Source organism: Rhinatrema bivittatum, chromosome 10 (assembly GCF_901001135.1).
Source record: "Rhinatrema bivittatum chromosome 10, aRhiBiv1.1, whole genome shotgun sequence".
Lineage (NCBI taxonomy): Eukaryota > Metazoa > Chordata > Amphibia > Gymnophiona > Rhinatrematidae > Rhinatrema > Rhinatrema bivittatum.
This window is the reverse complement of record NC_042624.1, coordinates 24,412,617-24,432,130: the sequence shown is the minus strand read 5'-3', so window position 1 is coordinate 24,432,130 and position 19,514 is coordinate 24,412,617. Positions and strand designations below refer to the sequence as shown.

The following is a 19,514-nucleotide window of genomic DNA, read 5'->3' as shown; positions in this document are numbered from 1 at the left end:
TTTGTTTTTTTAACACCTTTGAGACCTGACCTAAGGGTCACCCAACACCATTTCCTGAATTTCAGACTGCAAAAGGAAGGCTTTTGTGGATTTACACGCTCCCTGGGTTCCCACACAGGAGTTTCCTCGATTGTGACTTCCGTAATTCTGAGATGGGAGACGACCGAATCTCCTCCATACAGAAGAGGCTAATCATTATCTGAAACCACTTCCCCTTCCTCAACAGAAACATAGCTTGAAGAGTCAGCCGGATCCTCAAATTTTGTTTTTTGTTTGCTAGGCACTCTGAACATCAAGTACAAGTGCAGATTAAGATTATTGGTCAGGAGTTGTGGTTTGTTTTGCAATCTGACATTTGTGTGTTTATCTTTGGTTTTGTGATGACAGTTTTTATATCATTTAGACTTGATTATTTTGTTTTCTATGTTTTGGTTTTTTTGTCCCTATTTTATTATGTGTCATTAGGTTGAACACTGTTAAAGTGATTGTATTTTTTTGGTTATTTTTATTGTGAACTGCTCGGATAAATTTTTTACAAGTGATATATTAAGTTGAATAAAGCCCGCGGGTGCTTATGTGGAACTGGGACCATATTCAGGAAAGCAGGTTTATTAGCACCAGGCTTTGGATTGTGCAAAAAGCCTAGGGCAGAAATCTGAAGAACTCAGGCCCCACTAACCTGACCTGGAGTGGACAAAAAGGAAGGTGGATCAGCATTCTCCACTTCTGTTATGTGTTTCGCTGATAGCACCCACCAAATGCTGCTCTGCAGAAACAAGAAGCAGGCCACCTCCTCGGAGACACCTGAGAACTCCTTGCTCTATCTTGGTGGTTCATATACGCCACAGTAGTCACATTGTTCGAAAGAACTCACACTGCTTGGCCATGTAATACATGAATAAACTCTAGTAAGGCTTTTCTTGCGGCTCGTTTCCAAATGATATATGGACCAGCTGACTTCAAGAGGACTCCAAACTCCCTGCACCATCTGACCTTAACATTGGCCCCCTGCAGCCATAAAGTGACACTGATCCTTACTATAACCCATTCTGGGGTTTCCAGATCCTCCACCTTGACACACTATTGGAGACTTTCCCTTGTCTGCTTGACAGCGGGAGTCTAAAGGAATAGAGATTTGAGGCACCCACTGAGATAGGAGTGATCTCTGCAAGGGCTGCATGTCCTTGTCCAGTATAGCAAATCTAATGCCACTGCGCCCATCATTTTAAGATATTCCCATACCCTGGGGCCTCCAATCAGACATAAAACTAGATACTTGGTCCTGATGCCTCAGGATTTTCTTCTTAGTCATAAATATTTGACCCCTTCTAGTGTCGAAAAGAGTCCCCAGATATGTGCTTTCCTACTGTCTGCCTAAGGCAGGGAATACTGACAAGCGGAGTTCAGCACGTGGCCCTGTACAGGGTGACATCAGCAAATCAGTTGCTCTATCTCCATCTGCTGGAAGGGGAGCATAACCCACTTGATCTGGACTGGTCTGGCAGGGACAATAAGGAAGGTCTGGTTTCCTTCGGATAAAAAGGTAGTAGAGTGTAGTAAGCTATGTTCTTTGTGTCTAGCACGCACCAGAATTGCTAGTGCCTATCTGGCTGGCTTCCCAACCCTGTGCCGAGTATAAACAGGAGCTCTACATTCTGTAGCAGTTTCCTGATAAAAATCAGCAGAGATTCTCAACTCAAGTCTTTGACCGTTTCAGACAAGTCTGGTTTTAGGTCAAATATATACGATTAATATTCATTGTGGATATCCTGAAAACCAGACCCATTAGAAGCCCCTGCTGAAAAACCCATGGATGAGAAGGTGGAAGTGTGCATGATGTACAAAAGAATGCCACAAAGATATGAAGAAAGCCAAATTGCTTATTTAAAATGAGGGTTTTCTAATAGTCAACGCAATAGAGTTATACAAAAGCAGCCTCCCAAGCAGACAATTTTGGATTCCTGATGCTTTTGAACTGGTTGCTAAGCAATCAAACAACCATACTCATTTTTCTTTTATGAAGTCAGCCTTGAGATGTAACTTGTGTGAGTCCACTGAGTTACTATTGCAAGAGAACTTTAGTTGGTGATAATTTCACTTTCTCTAAATACAAGTAGCCTCAATGTATTCATATAGTTAGTGCTTGCCAAAGTGTTGAACATAAGAATATAAGAAACTGCCATACTGGGTCAGACCAAGGGTCCATCAAGCCCAGCATCCTGTTTCCAACAGTGGCCAAACCAGGCACAAGAACCTGGCAATTACCCAAATACTAAAATGATCCCATGCTACTAATGCCAGTAGTGGCAGAGGCCATTCCCTAAGTCAACTTGATTAATAGCAGTTAATGGACTTCTCCTCCAAGAACTTATCCAAACCTTTTTTAAACCCAGCTACACTAACTGCACTAACCACATCCTCTGGCAACAAATTCCAGAGCTTAACTGTGCATTGAGTAAAAAAGAATTTTCTCCGATTAGTTTTAAATGTGCTACTTGCTAACTTCATGGAGTGCCCCCTAGGCCTTTTAGTATCCTAAAGTGTAAATAATTTACATCTACCCGTTCTAGACCTCTCACGATTTTAAAGACCTCTATTATATCCCTCTCAGATGTCTCTTCTCCAAACTGAACAGCCCTAATCTCTTTAGTCTTTCCTCATAGGGGAGCTGTTCCATCCCCTTTATCATTTTGGTCGCCCTTCTCTGTACCTTCTCCAGTGCAACTATATCTTTTTTGAGATGTGGCGACCAGAATTGTACACAGTATTCAAGGTGCGGTCTCACCATGGAGTGATACAGAGGCCTTATGACATTTTCCATTTTATTAACCATTTCCTTTCTAATAATTCCTAACATTCTGTTTGCTTTTTTGACTGCTGCAGCACACTGAGCCGACGATTTCAAAGTATTATCCACTATGACGCCTAGATCTTTTTCCTGGGTGGTAGCTCCTAACATGAAACCTAACATCGTGTAACTTCTGCATGGTTTATTTTTCCCTATATGCAACACCTTGCACTTGTCCACATTAAATTTCATCTGCCATTTGGATACCCAGTCTTCCAGTCTCACAAGGTCCTCCTGTAATGTATCATAATCCACTTTTGATTTTACTCTGAATAATTTTTTATCATCCGCAAATTTGATTACCTCACTCATCGTATTCCTTTCCAGATCATTTATATATATATATATATATATATATATATATATATATATATATATATATATATATTGAAAAGCACCGGTCCAAGCACAGATCCCTGAGGCACTCCACTGTTTACCCTTTTGCCACTGAGAAAATTGACCATTTAATCCTACTCTCTGTTTCCTGTCTTTTAGCCAGTTTGTAATCCATGAAAGGATATCACCTCCTATGCCATGACTTTTTACTTTTCCTAGAAGCCTCTCATTGTCTGCCAAAATGCAATTCCAACTAGGAGACAAACAGGAAGGAAAGGCATTGTGTGCTCAATGAAGAGATTAGAAGACATCGAAAATGCAACCGACTAAACCTGATATTATGCAGATAGATGTTTTGGAACCACCTTGAGCATGTCAAGTAAATCCAAAAGATCAACTGCATTTGTACATTCAAAACTAAACAGGCTGAGTATGACGAAGAATATATGAAGTGCTTAAAATATAGTTTGCTTTGATTTTAAGTTAAGAAACTCTGACCTTGCTGTAGTCAAGAGTACAACACATACCAGATTCTGACATTAGGGTATAAATCAGGATTTTAAAAATGTCTGTACTTTTAAATCCCAATACAATAGATTACTAGGAGTATGACATGCACAGGGGACGGGGGAAGAAGGAAAAACCTATTTATTCAGTGCCCACAGAATTACAGAAATCATTTTCAGAAGTGTAGGTATGAGGGAAAAATATACTTTGAAGCATTAAGATTCATTGGCACATGCACCAAAGATACTGAATGAAGGGATTCTGGTTATACTAAGAAAAGGGCCTTGGCATTTCAGCAGCAAGGAGCTTTTTCCTTTAAGGAACTCAAAGGCAAATATGTCTCAGCTACAACATTGAGATACTGATAAAGAGCGGAGCTGCAGTCTGTGTGTAAAACAAAAAGAAAAAAGGTACTTTAGAAAGAGCGGTGGTCCTTTTTTTTTTGGACTTCTGTATTTGTATTTGTTTTTTAATTTATGAATGTTTGTAATCTCTGTAAACCGCCGTAATTGTATTTTATATAAGCTGACGGTATAGAAATAAATGAAGTGAGAACCAGAACCCACTAGAACAGTCTTATTCCCAAGTAAAGATAAACTGAGTAACTTGCGGATTGGCCCAAAAGAGTAAATTCTAGGTATGACTGCAAATAGAGAAACCACCAATACCTTTTATTATGTACCCCTCACAGAGTCCAATCTCAGAATCCTAACTTGAAAGGCACAAGACGACATACAAACATCAAAGTTCTGCATGCGTATGATTTTAAAGAATTTTGGAGTAGGATGTGACCCGAGATTTGCAGGTTTATTCTGCAATCTGGATCCATCCGAGTGGCTTGGTACAGAGCTTGATAAAAATAAAAGGTTACAGTTCAACATATGGAGCCCCCCGTGTGCTCAGCTTAGCTGGGCTGCTGAGTGTATGCAGTGTATGCAGTCTCTTGACTCAGACCACAGATGCTGAAGAAAATAAATCATAGCATAAAGATGAACAGAGATCCCAAAGAATAATATGTGCCAACTGGAGAGGTTCAGTGATGAAAGGCACAGTTCCTGTTAGATATACATATTATAACAATACAGAGGGTAACGTTTTAGAAATAACCCCCTGTTAATCTATCATTAAATCAACCACACAAAATAGAGAGACAACACATTTACAGTGTGTATAATATCTGGCACGTTTACACACTCACCTATGTAAACACTTCAAAAAACTGAACTAGCACACCACACAATTCATACAGTTTTGATGGCTCTACCGAATGACGGTATATAAAACTCAACAAATAAAGAAAGAAAGAAAGAATATATCGTGCAATTATTTGTAAACAGATTTAGTCATATACCAAATTTCAAGTCTGAATAATACTTATAATCATTTAAAGATAATATTCTCCTCAAACTCAATTGTAAAAATAAGTCACAAACAATTTCTGAAATACAATTTAACATTCTACAGCTCAAATAAAAAAAAAAAAGTGATACCTGTGAATTATTGTATTTCAGAATTTGTTTGTGATTGTGTGTGTTTGTGTGTATATATATATATATCACAAACATTCTGAAATACAATAATTCACAGGTATCGCTTTTTTTTTTTTTTTTTTTGAGCTGTAGAATGTTAAATTGTATTTCAGAAATTGTTTGTGATATATATATATATATATATACACATACACACACATATAGATTTGCTATGTTACTATGATTTTTGCTACCTGTGGTTTAAGAAATTATTTAATGATTTGTAGGGGGATAGATTTATCAATTTAGTGTATTTTTTTCCCATTTGAACTCCTTTTGTGATATACAAAAGTGGCTACCAAACGCTTTCCACGTGTACAGTTGTCGTGATATGACAAGCCAGGTCAGTGTGTTTATGATGTGCCTTCTTAAGATGTTTGCTGCACTGAAGTAGCCCAACGAGCGAGGGTTTTGCCAGCCATATTGTGGCCCTGAGGTAAAAGTACTGGAACCCCTGAAGGGTATATGCCTCTATTACCAGCCCACGGTGAAGCCGCCCTCTCTCAAAACGACAGCAGAAGTAGAAAAAGTACAAAGAAGGGCAACACAAATGATGAATGGGGTTGGAATGGCTCCCCCCTTAAGGAGAAAGGCTGAAGAGCTTAGGGTTCTTCAGCTGGGAAGAGAGAACTGAGGGGCGATTAGGATAGAGGTCTATAAAATCATGAGTGTCTAGAATAGCTAAATAAGGGACGGTTATTTATCCTTTCAGTTACTAAAACTAGGAGACAGTCCATGAAACTAATCCACCAGCAGATTTAAAACAAATTGTAGAAAATATTGTTTCACTCAAGGCACAATCAAGCTATGAAATTTGCTGCCAAAGGATGTGGTCAAGACAACTAATATGGCTGGAATTAAGAGGTTTAGATAAGCTTCTGGAGGAAATGTCTATAAACTATTATAGCCAAGAAAATGGGAACTCCCTAAAGGTTAATCTTAATCACTTAATTATATATTATATATATATCAATTATATGAATAAATTCTGAGCTCGTTATTTAGTTGTTTTTATAAACAATTATTAGCCAGGAAGACCCGGAAAAACCATTACTTATCCTTAGGAGCGAGCAACAAGAAACAGATCTGCTTTTTAGGATCTGCCAGGTACATCTTACTGTCAGAATCAGGATGGACCTTGGTCTGACTCAGCACTGCATATCTTATGTGAGTACACAAAACGCAGCAATGTCTTTCACGTTGGGGGTACAAGTCCAAGACGGCTCCATAGTGCCTTTCCCATGCATCTTGCAGGTCACCGGCATTTATTTATTTATTTATAGACTTTTCTTTGCCGACATTCGTGAGGCACATCATACCGACTTACAAAGACTTCATCTTTCCAGTGGTTTAGTGACTTGGCAACCCTCCGAGGAACATGGCGGCCAGCAGAGCCCTGCAGGACCACAAACTTTGGACTATTTGCCAGGAGCATAGCATCTGCTGTCTGGATGGAGGTGCACAGCTTGTGCTGACCCCAAAGGGAAGTCTATATAGCAGTGAATCTGAGAAGGCTGGAACTAACTTGAGAGACAGAGTCAGTCTGAAGAATACATTAGCCAATTGCTTAATTCCCAACATTGATGAAAAAACATATTTAGGATTATCCACTGAATGCAGAGAGAGGAGAGGTAGAGCTTGTTCTCACGAGAGACCAGTGCTTGCCAGGCTGACATGAACTTGGCATGGCAAGGTTCTCATTATCAGGGAAAACACTCTCTATGTCCGAGGGCACTTTGCTCTGAAAGGGACGAGCCAATTGTAATCTGCTGGGCTAGTCCAAGGAAGAGGACAATATCCCGGAAGAAGAGTCATTACCCAGAGTTTAACTGCAAGAGGGCAGTCTGATCAAAGTTTCTGAGAGACAAGTTAGCAGCAGTCTGCTGGACGAGCCCAGGAAGAGGCAGGCTGCTGGCCAATGTAGCCTCCTGGTTGCTCAGCAATCAGTTCAAAAGCTTCAAGACTGCAAACCTTCAGCTTCGGAGGCTGCTTTGATTTGGCAGGAGGAGTCGTGTGACCCATCCATGTGAACCCACTCAGGCTGCTTGTTATTAGAGAAAATAAAACTTTGCTCAAAAGTAATGCACTCTTTCCAAGGCAGTATGGTGCTATATATATAGTGCTATGTACCTGCAGGGAAGCATTTCAACCTTTAACTTATAGACAGGAGCTAGGTCTTCAAAAGCGTAAGAGGCATCCATTCACCTTCCAGCATGTTCCCCTCTTTCTGAAAGATTCGTTCTTCACACCATCGGCAATGGATCAGGCGGCGAATTTTCTTTACGCAGTCATCTGCCATAGGCGGACCCCTCAATACCCTTACTACCACCAAGACGAAATGCTCCAGCGCTACGGAAAGCAAAACCTCAATGCCTTTGTTACTCCGAGCTGCAGCTCTACGAGACAAGATCGAACATGGAGTTAAAAAACTGAACCCCCCTTCTAATTCATCCCCGATCAAAAGAGCTAAATCATTTCTCATTATTTCAAAATCATGTTTTCTCCAGAATGGATGTAGCCAAAAAAAAAGTGGATTTTTAGTATTAAAATTTGCTACATACAATCACTCTATTTACCCAAATAGAAAAGCATATCCATTCTTGAGAAAGAACCTCGTATACAGAAAACAAAATCACAAAAGTTTTTTTGTCGTGATCTATTACGCCCTGGTCAGGTTCTTTGATAAATGAGAAACTGGATAATCTGGAGGGTTTACGCCCACATGAAAACATCCTGCATATTCTGAGATGACTCCTAGCTGGAGCAGCCCCTTACATTTTCAAACTCTCGCAAATGACTGATATTTATTTATTTATTTTATTTATTTTAAGTTTTTCTATACCGGCATTCGCAATAGATATCGCATCATGTCGGTTTACAATTAACAAGTAGATAGGTAACAAAAAAGGTAAGAAACATTTATCTTAATAATAATAGTAATCGTTGTAGTAATAATAATAATAAATCTCAGGCCTCCACAAAGATTAGTACAAAGAGTGAAATGTCTATTAAAGGCTAACGCATATACAAAGTTCTTATTCTGCTACGTTCTGCCCTTGCAGAATCTCATTACACGACTGAATTGTGGCACCAGAACCTTTCCCACCCCAGTCATGCTATCTGCCTTCAGGGCACCCTCCACCCTTGCAGCCTCCCACCGCTCCTCAAAGCCACTGATCCTGCGTTTGCCACTTAAGAACATTTAACATAACTTTTAATAGAAGGTTCTAGGCATATCTTGATGGCTAATGGCAACATTAATCCAACGTTCCAGGTTTGTTCTGAGTTTTAAATCATTCTAAATAAATTACCTTGCCAAAGCACCAATCACAGTTCTAACTCCAACTTCCCTGTAGTACTCCGTCCTAATAAGGCTGCAGCCATAATTGCGCTGGAGGACATGCAGATTCTTTGCATACAAGGTACCAATGTCCGTGGATGTCACCGATATTAATCCAAGATTTCTGACATTCCTGAAAGCGGCATCCATGTAGTTCACTGCTGTTCCAAAGGGGTCCAGGTGTCTGAAACAGGAAACACAGCGCCAGAGTTGAGAAATGTCTCTGCACGCCAAGGTCTCTCTTTTAAAGAAGTTGATTTTTTTTTTTTTTAAACTCCCTTTGTAAATATCGAAACAAGTAGTTCATTTTCCTTTTTAAATTCAAACACGTTTTATGGAAATGAAGCGTTTTGGTCGTCTAATTTTCATGTGCTTCTCAATGTACTCTGACTGGCGTGTTGATGTCCTCGTGAGGCAGGTATAGCTTTCAGCACTGGCAGTCTCAAACACCATGCACCGCACACGTAAACACAGACTGCATTACATTTACCAGCATAGTATAAAGCTTTGCTTATAATACAATCAAAAATGGTTTTAAATACAAATTACATTTATTCTCAATTAAAAATGCAAAACAGATTTAAAAGCAGGCTGTTCACCCAGCTCCCTCAGAAGGATGGAAATGGTGGCTGGCATTCAATCCAAGAGGGGCTCGCTGCTAAATATTGGAGAGACATTTAAAAGATAATCCTTATGTACCTACTGTCACTGATACATTAACTAGTAAACTGACACATACTGACAAATTATTTCCAGTCAATTTAGGCACACAGTTGAAATTCTGATTATAATAAAGTAATCAACCATTAACACCACAAAAATACACCGATGTAAATAAAGTTCCTATAATAGAGCGCCATACCAAAGTGTTTTTCTCTTTTAACCTTTGCAGTGCCTACAATCATGTAAAAACCATTAGACTGTGCAATCCCAACAATAACCACAGATCAAAGTCCACATAACGTGAAACTTGTTCTTACCTGTTAGTTTCCTTTCCTTGTGTCCTGCTACCCCAGTCCAGAGAAGTGGATTATCTCCACCTCCTAGCAGATGAAGTCACCCTTTTTCAGTGGCATCATCACTTGGTATAGAGGCCAGTGCTGTACCGGCAATAGTCCGTATTCTTATGTCAAAGCAATGGGAAATACCAACTGCCCCTAAAGCAAACTAAGAACAATAACTAGAAACGTCATTATCAGGAGGGATTGAGAAATTCTCCAGTTTCTCCTGTTTGGGAAGCAAATTTTTTTCAGCAAGGACTATATCCCACTATATCCCATGTATGGCAGGGTGCTTACTAAGCAGTTCCACAGGCGAGAAATACCACAGAAACAGCAGCCTTAGGCACATCTTGAAGGCAAACTAACTTTTCTGCCAAACCCAAGGTCTGCTGCCAAGGATAACAGTGCATGCTATGATTTCCAGAGAGTTCCTAAACTGGTGCATCAGGACTCTAGGAAAGGAAATTAACAGATAAGACTAATTTTCACCTCTTATCATTCTGATACATCAATCCAGACTAGCGGGATGTATCCAAGCCTATTCCAACATGGATGAGAAGACAGGGTGGCTTTCAGAATGCCTGCCCCAAGGTAGTATCTCCCTTGGCTTGCACATCTAATCCATAGTGTTTATAAGAGAACGTAAACACCGTGTCACAGATGTCCTCCAGAGCAAGTGATGTAGATTCTGCTCAAGACCCATTTCCAATCTCCCTTTCCTTTCCAAAATCTTAGAAAAATTAGTCAACTCTCGCCTATCTGACTACCTTGAACACCACAACATTCTTCCTCCCTCCCAATACGGCTTCCGAAAAAATTTGAGCACCGAAAAACTGCTCCTCTCCCTGACACAATCATCAATGGTTTCGATACAGGAAGCTCATGTCTTCTTGCCATGCTAGACATTTCTGCTGCCTTTGATACTGTGAATCACACTATCTTAATCAACATCCTCAGCAATATCGGAATCTCCGGCACCACTCTCTCCTGGATCAAATCGTACTTACAAAATCGTCATTACACAGTCTCCACTGATAACAAGGAATCCGACCCGATCAGCCTCAACCAAGGTGTTCCCCAGGGCTCAACCCTCTCGTCCACTCTATTCAATATCTACATGCTACCCCTCACAACTCTCCTCACCAATCTTGGCTTCAAACATTTTATATACGCAGACGATGTTCAAATTCTTTTCCCTTTTGCTGACTCACTCCAAACCGCTCTTCAAAACTGGGAATCATGCCTTACTGCTATCAGCCAACTTCTTACCGACATGCACCTTGCTCTTAACCCCCAAAAAACTGAACTCCTCATCATCTCTACCAAACGTCCACTACCCTCCATTCCCCACGCTTACTCCACCACGACATTCCCAGCCCACACCCGTAGTCTGGGTGTCCTCATCAACAATCAACTCTCTTTCAAACCCTTCATTAAATCTATCATAAGTGACTGCTACTTCAAACTTCACACTATCAAAAAACTCAGACCTCTACTTTACTTCACTGACTTTCGTACAGTACTGCAATCTATTATTTTCTCCAAGATTGACTACTGTAATGCTCTCCTCCTCAGCCTCCCTGCCTCATATACCAAACCTTTACAACTCCTTCAGAATGCCTCAGCACGCATCCTCACCAATTCCAAAAAACGTGACCACATCACACCCACTCTGATCGAACTCCACTGGCTAGCTATACAATCCAGAATACTTTTCAAGGCCCTCTCTCTTATCCACAAAAGTATCACTAATGAAAAACTCTGACTGGCTCAACCCTCCCTTACTTCTACACACCTCTACTCGACCAACTCGTACTGCACTCCAAGGAACACTCCGTACCCCTTCTATCAAATCAACAAAACTCATCTCCACAATGAACAGAGCCTTTTCTCTGGCCGGTCCCTCCTACGCACTGAATCTCTACCCCTAAATTTAAGAAAAAACTAAAAACTTGGTTGTTCCTACAGGCCTACCCATCCAACATGAACCTCTTTCCTGATGTAGCCTGAACCATATTTACGACCCCTCCCCGCTCAACCTGTACATTTTGTCTTCCCTTTAACTTGCTTTCTCGTCTATTCTTTCCCTTTTCCTTCCCTCCGCTTATAATGTAATTTCCACCCAATGTTTGTCGAACAGTTTTGTATATTGCCGTTCTGCTTCTCCAGTTACCCAATTTTTGTCAAATATCGTGTAAATATCCTTTTTGCCTCCCAGTCCCCCAAGCAGTATTTCGACCAGATGCATCTGCTCCTTGTAAATTATAGTCATGTTTAATTAGGTTTTTTTTGTTGTTCCTTAATCTCACAGTTACCATTCAATGTAAAGGCAATGCCTAAAAGTTATTAAGTTATTTGTAAACCGATGCGATGTGCAAACGGATGTCGGTATATAAAAGATTTTAAATAAATAAATAAATAATAAGAGGAAGCCTGAGCCCTCACAGAATGAGCACGACGTACCTTTGGAACCTGTTGATCCTTCAACAAAGACTGAGGGGATCATCTGTTTGATCTACATAGACAATGAGGATTCTGAAGATGCCTCTCTGTGAAGTCCACTGAATAAAGGCCAGAGAAGATTAGTCATCTTTTAAATACCTGAAGGAGGTTCAAAGAACACGTACCATCATATTCACCTCCATGGAACACTGGAAGAGATACTGCTTATTTAACTGAAGGCAAAACAACCTCGGATAAGGATGGCACTGCTTAAAAGTGACCAACTCTGTGAAACAGCTGTGCTTGGCACAGACCACTAGGGATACCATCTTTAAGGAATATCCTTTGAAAACGTGTGACTACGCATCTCGAAAGCGTTCTAAGAAGCAGATCCAGATTCCACTGATGCACCGGAGCCCCAAGAGGAGGCCAAATACACTTAACATCGAACTCCCTGAATTTGACGTTTCTACCATGAAAGTTGCAACTGGGATCCCCATGTCAAAAATCCTTTCACAGGAAGGTCAGCATGGACGGGATGTCCATGTGCCAGGATGAAATGGCCAGAAATGTGAAAGAAACCTCAAGTCTAAAGAGCCACAGCAGCAAGAGTCACCACTGAAGAATATTCCACTCTGAGCTAACACACTCCTAAAGGATTAGGCTGATAAGACAATAAAAGCATACTAGGTTGCAAGCAATCGCTCAGCTCTTTCTATTCCCCTCTCCAGTCAACCTTGAAAACTTGCAGTTTGCCATCCGATTCAATTGTGAGGGATCTCCATAATCTAATCTGTTCAGGAAAGCTTCCGGTCTGCGCTTACACACTGCGGGGACCAACTGATTCCAGTTGAGGAAGTCAATTTAAATGTGTGCCACCCTTGCAATGTGAACTACTGAATCCACAGTAAATTCTGCTATGTTCACCAGAACAACTTGCCCATTACATAAGCAACCATTAAGGGCAGAAACTGCAGTCAAGATGGCCCAACAGCCTTGGTTTTCAGTCTGTTTATAGACCACAAGTTTCTTCTTTCGACCAGATCTCATGAGCTATGTGAGGGATAACAGAAGGCTCACCAGATTTAGGTTTGACATGCCCACAACCACTCACTCGCAGTAGGGCCACTGTAATCAGCTGCATACCAGAACCTGCCAACCTTTCATAACCTAGATGAGTATCTGGATAAACCCCTGCATCGTCAATTCTTGTTTTCATCACTGTATGACTGGACTGATTGATATCTGTTCAGAATATCACCTCTCTGGCTGACTCTTCTGACATCTCCAAAGCCACGGTGGCTTCAAACAATACTGAGGCCAGTGGATATTTCTTCTGTGAATGACTGGAACTCAGCCCTTTCATACCTTACCCAAACAGTAACCCTAAAAGGGAATACTTATTAAGATGGGCCTCAAACTCTGAACCTGTTGCCCTGTCTTGCAGTCCAAGGAAGCTATTCATAAATGCTGTTAAAAGAAAACACCACAGTATCAACCCAGAAGGACAAATAAGAAGTCGTCTCTCTTTCTGGAATAACCTGAGGATGGAAGAGCACACTTTTTATTCTGGTTTCCTAAAGGACTGGTCTTCACCATGATCCCTGCTGGCACAAGGGAATCTGGTGGAGGCAGCCTCCTGGGAGCCTGAGGTTCACTAGCTAGACGAGGGCAGAAGGATGCTACACCCTTGGCATGGGAGAAGGTCCCTAGGGAGAGGAAAGAAGAGCCCCACTAAGGCTTTTGAACTCCAACAATCAGGAACTAGTTTTTAAAATTTTTACCCACACAAAATGTTTTAAGAGCCAGAACTGAGAAGGACCAGAACTCAAGGAGTCAAGAGAGAGGAGCAAGTGCTATTTTTACTGTCTGGGAACTTTCCCAAAAGCACATCAGGAATGCAAGAGTAAATCAGGCCCTCCACACATGGCCTAAACTGCAGGCCTTCATGATGCCCTCTGAGAATGAACCCTGTGCTGAATGTGCAGTCTCACTGGGCTCACACCACCTGTACACATGTAAACATAAAAGCCTCTCTGACTACGGTTGCCTACTCGGCTCTAAGGGCCTCTAACCAGTATCAGTACAAGTGGCAAATACCTTGCCGCATGAGATACCCAAAATTAGTGGTTAGTGTTGCCAGTGTGGACTGCCAAAGCAGCAGATCATCTGCTTCCCTCTGCCTTGCAGCTTTTTCTGCACAAGGGACAAACAATTATTCAATAATCCACATCGCTTTCGCAACTTGAACTCAAAGGATACGAGAGGAACAATCACTACTAGGTGACTAACCAAGACTGGAACAGATAAGTAGTGATTGTTCCTCTCGTATCCTTTGAGTTCAAGTTGCGAAAGCGATGTGGATTATTGAATAATTGGATTATTGAATAATTGGACTGACATGGGGAAGTTTTAATATACAAAAAGAAAATCTTAAAAAATGTTATAATTAAAGTAAGGTGGCCTCGTACCTAATTAGGAGTCTGTGGGATTTTACAGACCCTGAGAGTGAGGGGCCTACATATAATACTTGGCATAAACCTGTTAAGTTGAAATATATTTACCAGTGATACGATTGGGTTGATTTTGTGGGTACACATTTAAGGTACACTGGAATACAGTAGTATATGGGTATAAGGCTGTGATTGATATCGCAAGTTAAGTGTAAAACATTGATAAGACAGGCGAAGAGAGAATTTGAAATGAAGTTGGCCATAGAGGCAAAAACTCATAATAAAAACTTTTAAAAATATATCCAAAGCAAGAAACCTGTGAGGGAGTCTGTTGGACCGTTAGATGACCGAGGGGTTAAAGGGTCTCTTAGGGAAGATAAGGCCATTGCAGAAAGATTAAATAAATTCTTTTCTTTAGAGGAAAAAAAAATTCTTGATTAAAAAAAAATATACTAAGGCCCAAAAATGATATAAATCTTTAAATGAACAAAATGTGCCGAATGCATGAGTGCACACAAAAAATTCAGGATTAAAAGGAGACATCGCATAAGAAGAATCAGAAGAAAATGTGACTTCTGAGGATAAAACTTTCTATAGAACAGTTCAAGTAGTGTAGTGAATCAGTGCCAAAATAAATACTGATGGGGGCTCTTGTACTGGCTGGAATGGGAATGGCACATGAAGTCATTCAGGCTCTGGGAAGGGAATCCATTATAAACTCATGATACGACAGAGTTCGTTTTCTTGGCCTCTTAATTCTGTGTCACAGCTCGTTCCTGCTGGAGCTCTGCTCTCCTCAGTATTCAAACAAATATTTATGCCTTTGCGCTGCAGCTCATGAAGAAACTTTAACCTACCCAGTAACTACTTGGACTGGCCACTTCAAGTCAAACAACCCTGCCTTGCATTCTGCAGGAGAACAGAGCCAGTGGAAGAGTAGCCTAGTGGTTAGAGCAAGAGGCTGAAAACCAGGGAAGCTAAAGATACAAACCCATTTCTCCCACTGACTTTGCCTGTGAGCTTAGGCGGCACTTCCCTCCACTAGCTCTCTGAGGCAGGATTACCTCCTGTACCTGAATCTGTAACTCACCTTCTGCTCAGATTTGGAAAGGTGTGTAATCAAATCTAAAATCCAAATCCATTAAAGAGAAGAGAAATGTAACCTTACCTGATAATTTCCTAGTCCAGGCCATTGGGCTATGCCCACCGACCAGCAAATGGAGACAGAGAGTAACAGGTTCACTGACATCAACTCTTATAGGCACCCGCGCTGATCAGAATTACCTGAAACAAGCTAAGGGGGAGATTTATCAAGCCGCAATAGGGCTACAATACACGTAAAACAGTGTTTATCGCGTGATATAGTCGTATCACAGCGATATTGCACATCTTTTGCATAAAACCTACCCCTATTGCAATTAGCAACTTTGCATGCATAAAATCGCATAACACATGCAATGCAGTTAATGCATACTAAATTCTATGTAAATAAAATCACACAACTGACTTAGAAATTTTTCAGCCACATTATTTTATCTACACCTTTTGTGAAAAAGTTATTCTAGTGTGGGAGCACCGGGATCCAGGGCATACAACCCGAAACGAACCCTCTCAAAAGTGTAAAAAATAAGTCATTAATGTTTTATTAAGCCAGCAAGGCTCTTTTCCGCTGGTGAGAAGTTTTGTGTGTGCACCTGGTGCAAAGAGTTCCTGTCAGAGAACAAGTCCGATCTCTGGAGGCTAGAGTGGCAGACCTGGAGGAGCTAAGGCAGACAGAGAGGTATATAGATGAGACCTTCAGGGACACAGTAGCCAAGTCCCAGCTCCAGTCTTGCAGACCTAGTGTTGCCTTGGAGGAAGAAGGTCTCCTGATCTTAGAGCATCAACCTGGTGAAGCAGGAAATGATCCTGTAGCAAGGACCTGCTCTCCAGGTGATGCATTATCCTCTTGCACCGAGGATGTCTCCCTCAGGGTTACTGCCCAGGCAGGAAAGGTTAGGTCGGCCGTCATAGTTGGAGATTCGATTATTAGGAATGTAGATAGCTGGGTGGCGGGTGGGCGTGAGGATCGCCTGGTAACATGCCTACCTGGTGCGAAGGTGGCAGGCCTCACGCGTCACCTAGATAGGATTTTAGACAGTGCTGGGGAGGAGCCAGCTTTCGTGGTACATAAGGGCACCAATGGCATAAGAAAATGTGGGAGGGAGGTTCTGGAAGCCAAATATAGACTCTTGGGTAGAAAACTTAGATCCAGAACCTCCAGGGTAGCTTTCTCTGAAATGCTCCCTGTTCCACGCGCAGGTCACCAGAGGCAGGAAGAGCTCTGGAGTCTCAATGCGTGGATGAGACGATGGTGCAAGGAAGAGGGATTTAGTTTTGTAAGTAATTGGGGAACCTTGTGGTGAAGAGGGAGTCTCTTCCGAAGGGATGGGCTCCTCCTTAACCAGGGTGGAACCAGACTGCTGGCGCTAACCTTTAAAAAGGAGATAGAGCAGCTTTTAAACTAGAACAAAGGGAAAAGCCGACAGTCACTCAGCAGCGCATGGTTCGGAGAGAGGTATCTTTAAAGGATACTAATGATGCATTAGAATTAGGGCATCCCGACAGTGAGGTTCCAATAATAAGAAAAGTAGTCCAAGTGCCTGTAACTAAAAACTCACCTGAGCTAAAAGCTCCTAACTTATCCCTATCAATTAAAAAGCAGAATAAAAATACAAACAAAAAACAAACTTTGAAATGTTTGTATGCTAATGCCAGAAGTCTAAGAAGTAAGATGGGAGAATTAGACTGTATAGCAGTAAATGACATAGACTTAATTGGCATCTCAGAGACATGGTGGAAAGAAGATAACCAATGGGACAGTGCCATACCGGGGTACAAATTATATCACAATGACAGAGAGGAGCACTCGGGAGGAGGTGTGGCACTTTATGTCCGGGATGGCATAGACTCCAACAGGATAAACATCCTGCATGAGACTAAAATGTACTAGAGAGATAACGTTCCTGGATGGAATAAATGACAGTTTTATGGAGCAATTGGTTCAGGAACAGACGAGAGAGGGAGCAATTTTAGATCTAATTCTCAGTGGAGCACAGGATTTGGTGAGAGAGGTAACGGTGGTGAGGCCGCTTGGCAATAGTGATCATAATATGATCAAATTTGATTTAATGACTGGAAAAGGAACAGTGTGCAAATCCAAGGCTCTCGTGCTAAACTTTCAAAAGGGAAACTTTGATAAAATGAGAAAAAGTTAAAAAATAAAACTGAAAGGAGCAGCTACAAAGGTAAAAAGTGTGCAAGAGGCATGGACATTGTTAAAAAATACCATCTTAGAAATGCAGCTAATAGGTCTAGGGGGCACTCCAGAAGTTAGCAAGTAGCTCATTTAAAAGAAATAGAAGAAAATTATTTTTCACTCAGTGTATAGTTAAGCTCCAGAATTCACTGCCAGAGGATGTGGTTATGGCAGTTAGTGTAGCTGGGTTTAAAAAAGGTTTGAATAAATTCCTTGAGGAAAAATCCATAAACTGCTATTAATTAATAAGCATTCATAGTTTGAGATCTGTTTAATGTTTGGATGCTTGCCAGGTTCTTGTGGCCTGGATTGGCGCTGGGCTTGATGGACCCTTGGTCTGACTCAGAATGGCATATCTTATTTTAAGGCTAACCTATCTGTCTCACACAAATCGGACTGGCTCTGCTGCAGATGGTGACTATCCTTTTTAAGCTTGCAGCATCTTCTTCCTTGATCCTTTTTGTGACCTTGGCTTCAGTGGAGCTTTGGAGTTGCAAAATATTTGAATCTTGACAACAAGCTTTTTGTGAGGGTGAAGGGCCTGAATGGTTTTTAGTAGCTATCAATTTCTCTATTTCTTTCCCTTGACAGTCTTGTTACCGTTTGTGTGCATACAATGATGAAACATGGCAATCAGGCCAGAACAATAGCAGAACCAGCCTCCATAGCTGTGCAAATAATCTGACAGCTGGAGCAATGGGGCAGTGCCAGAAGCTTTGATAACCTGAGTGAGGAGATTAAGACAATAAAATGTGGCACGTGCCCCCTATCTTGCAGACCTGACACACAGAATGATCGACGTTTGAGATCAAAGGAGGATCTGAGTGTTTTTCCCTGAAATATGGGAGGAAAATCTAAAAGACGTTTGGGAGATGAAGCTATGGAGCAGGAATCATACAATATTTACTCAGTCCTTGCCCTCTCCCAGTGTGCTTGGAAGGCAGGCAGTGGGAGGGATTTCAGCCTGGCTAGTTGATGATCTGGTAATTTTATATTTTGTCACTTTGATTTTTCAGGTCTAGGCAGAGGATTTTATAATAAAAGTTACTGGAATTGGGTAATAGTTCTGATCTGCTCTCTTAAATAGTTAGATAAATGTTATGGTTACAAGCCTATGTACAATATAACTACAGACAAGGCGAAGAACAGCAAAGCAAGAGAGCCATCAGTGGAAGGGCTGCACTCACATGAAATCGAAGGCTCGTGAATGCATTAAGACATTGGCATCCAGATTGGTCACCTCCACTGCATTGATAAACTCCTCTCCTTCTTCTGTCACGTCATCGCCCTCTTCCTCATCCTCCTCTTTTTGCTTTATCACTTTCATTTTGTTGAGAAGACAGTTTTCCTGGATCATGTTAAATGATTTTTCACTGACATCGTTGATTGTGACTTTTACCAATCTCCCAAGGTGCTTTGCCCACTGCAGTCCCATTATACCTAAAGGAGAAAAACAAACAGGTAATAAAATTATAAAAAAAGTGTGACTAGGTGAGCTTTCCAATTACATGAAAGCATTTGCTGGTGAAACCCGTGGCATAATTAGGATATTAAGTTTCATGAACTAAGCCCTCCCGCCAGTGTTTCTATGACCAACGGTGCCACTCGTCCTGCCCAAAGTTAAGTTAAACATTGCAATTTCAATCAATCAAATTTAAGGCAGCCTCACGCTTCCTGGGAAATTGCATTTAAACCAAAATAAAGATATTATGTAAAGAAAAATCAACTGCAACCAAATTATTAGAATACCTAGAATTAGT

At 41.1% G+C, this 19,514-nt stretch overlaps 1 protein-coding gene across 1 annotated transcript in view; it reads right to left on the bottom strand.

Annotated features, from left to right (window-relative positions):
• Window positions 1–19,514, bottom strand: part of TRMT1L (tRNA methyltransferase 1 like) — a 114,155-nt gene that overhangs the window by 34,627 nt on the left and 60,014 nt on the right. The window contains exons 9-11 of the mRNA XM_029618737.1: window positions 18,942–19,194; window positions 8,532–8,744; window positions 7,426–7,616 (exon numbers count right to left, since the gene is read on the bottom strand). Of these exons, the coding sequence (XP_029474597.1) occupies window positions 7,426–7,616; window positions 8,532–8,744; window positions 18,942–19,194 (657 nt within the window). The remainder of the gene's footprint in view (window positions 1–7,425; window positions 7,617–8,531; window positions 8,745–18,941; window positions 19,195–19,514) is intronic.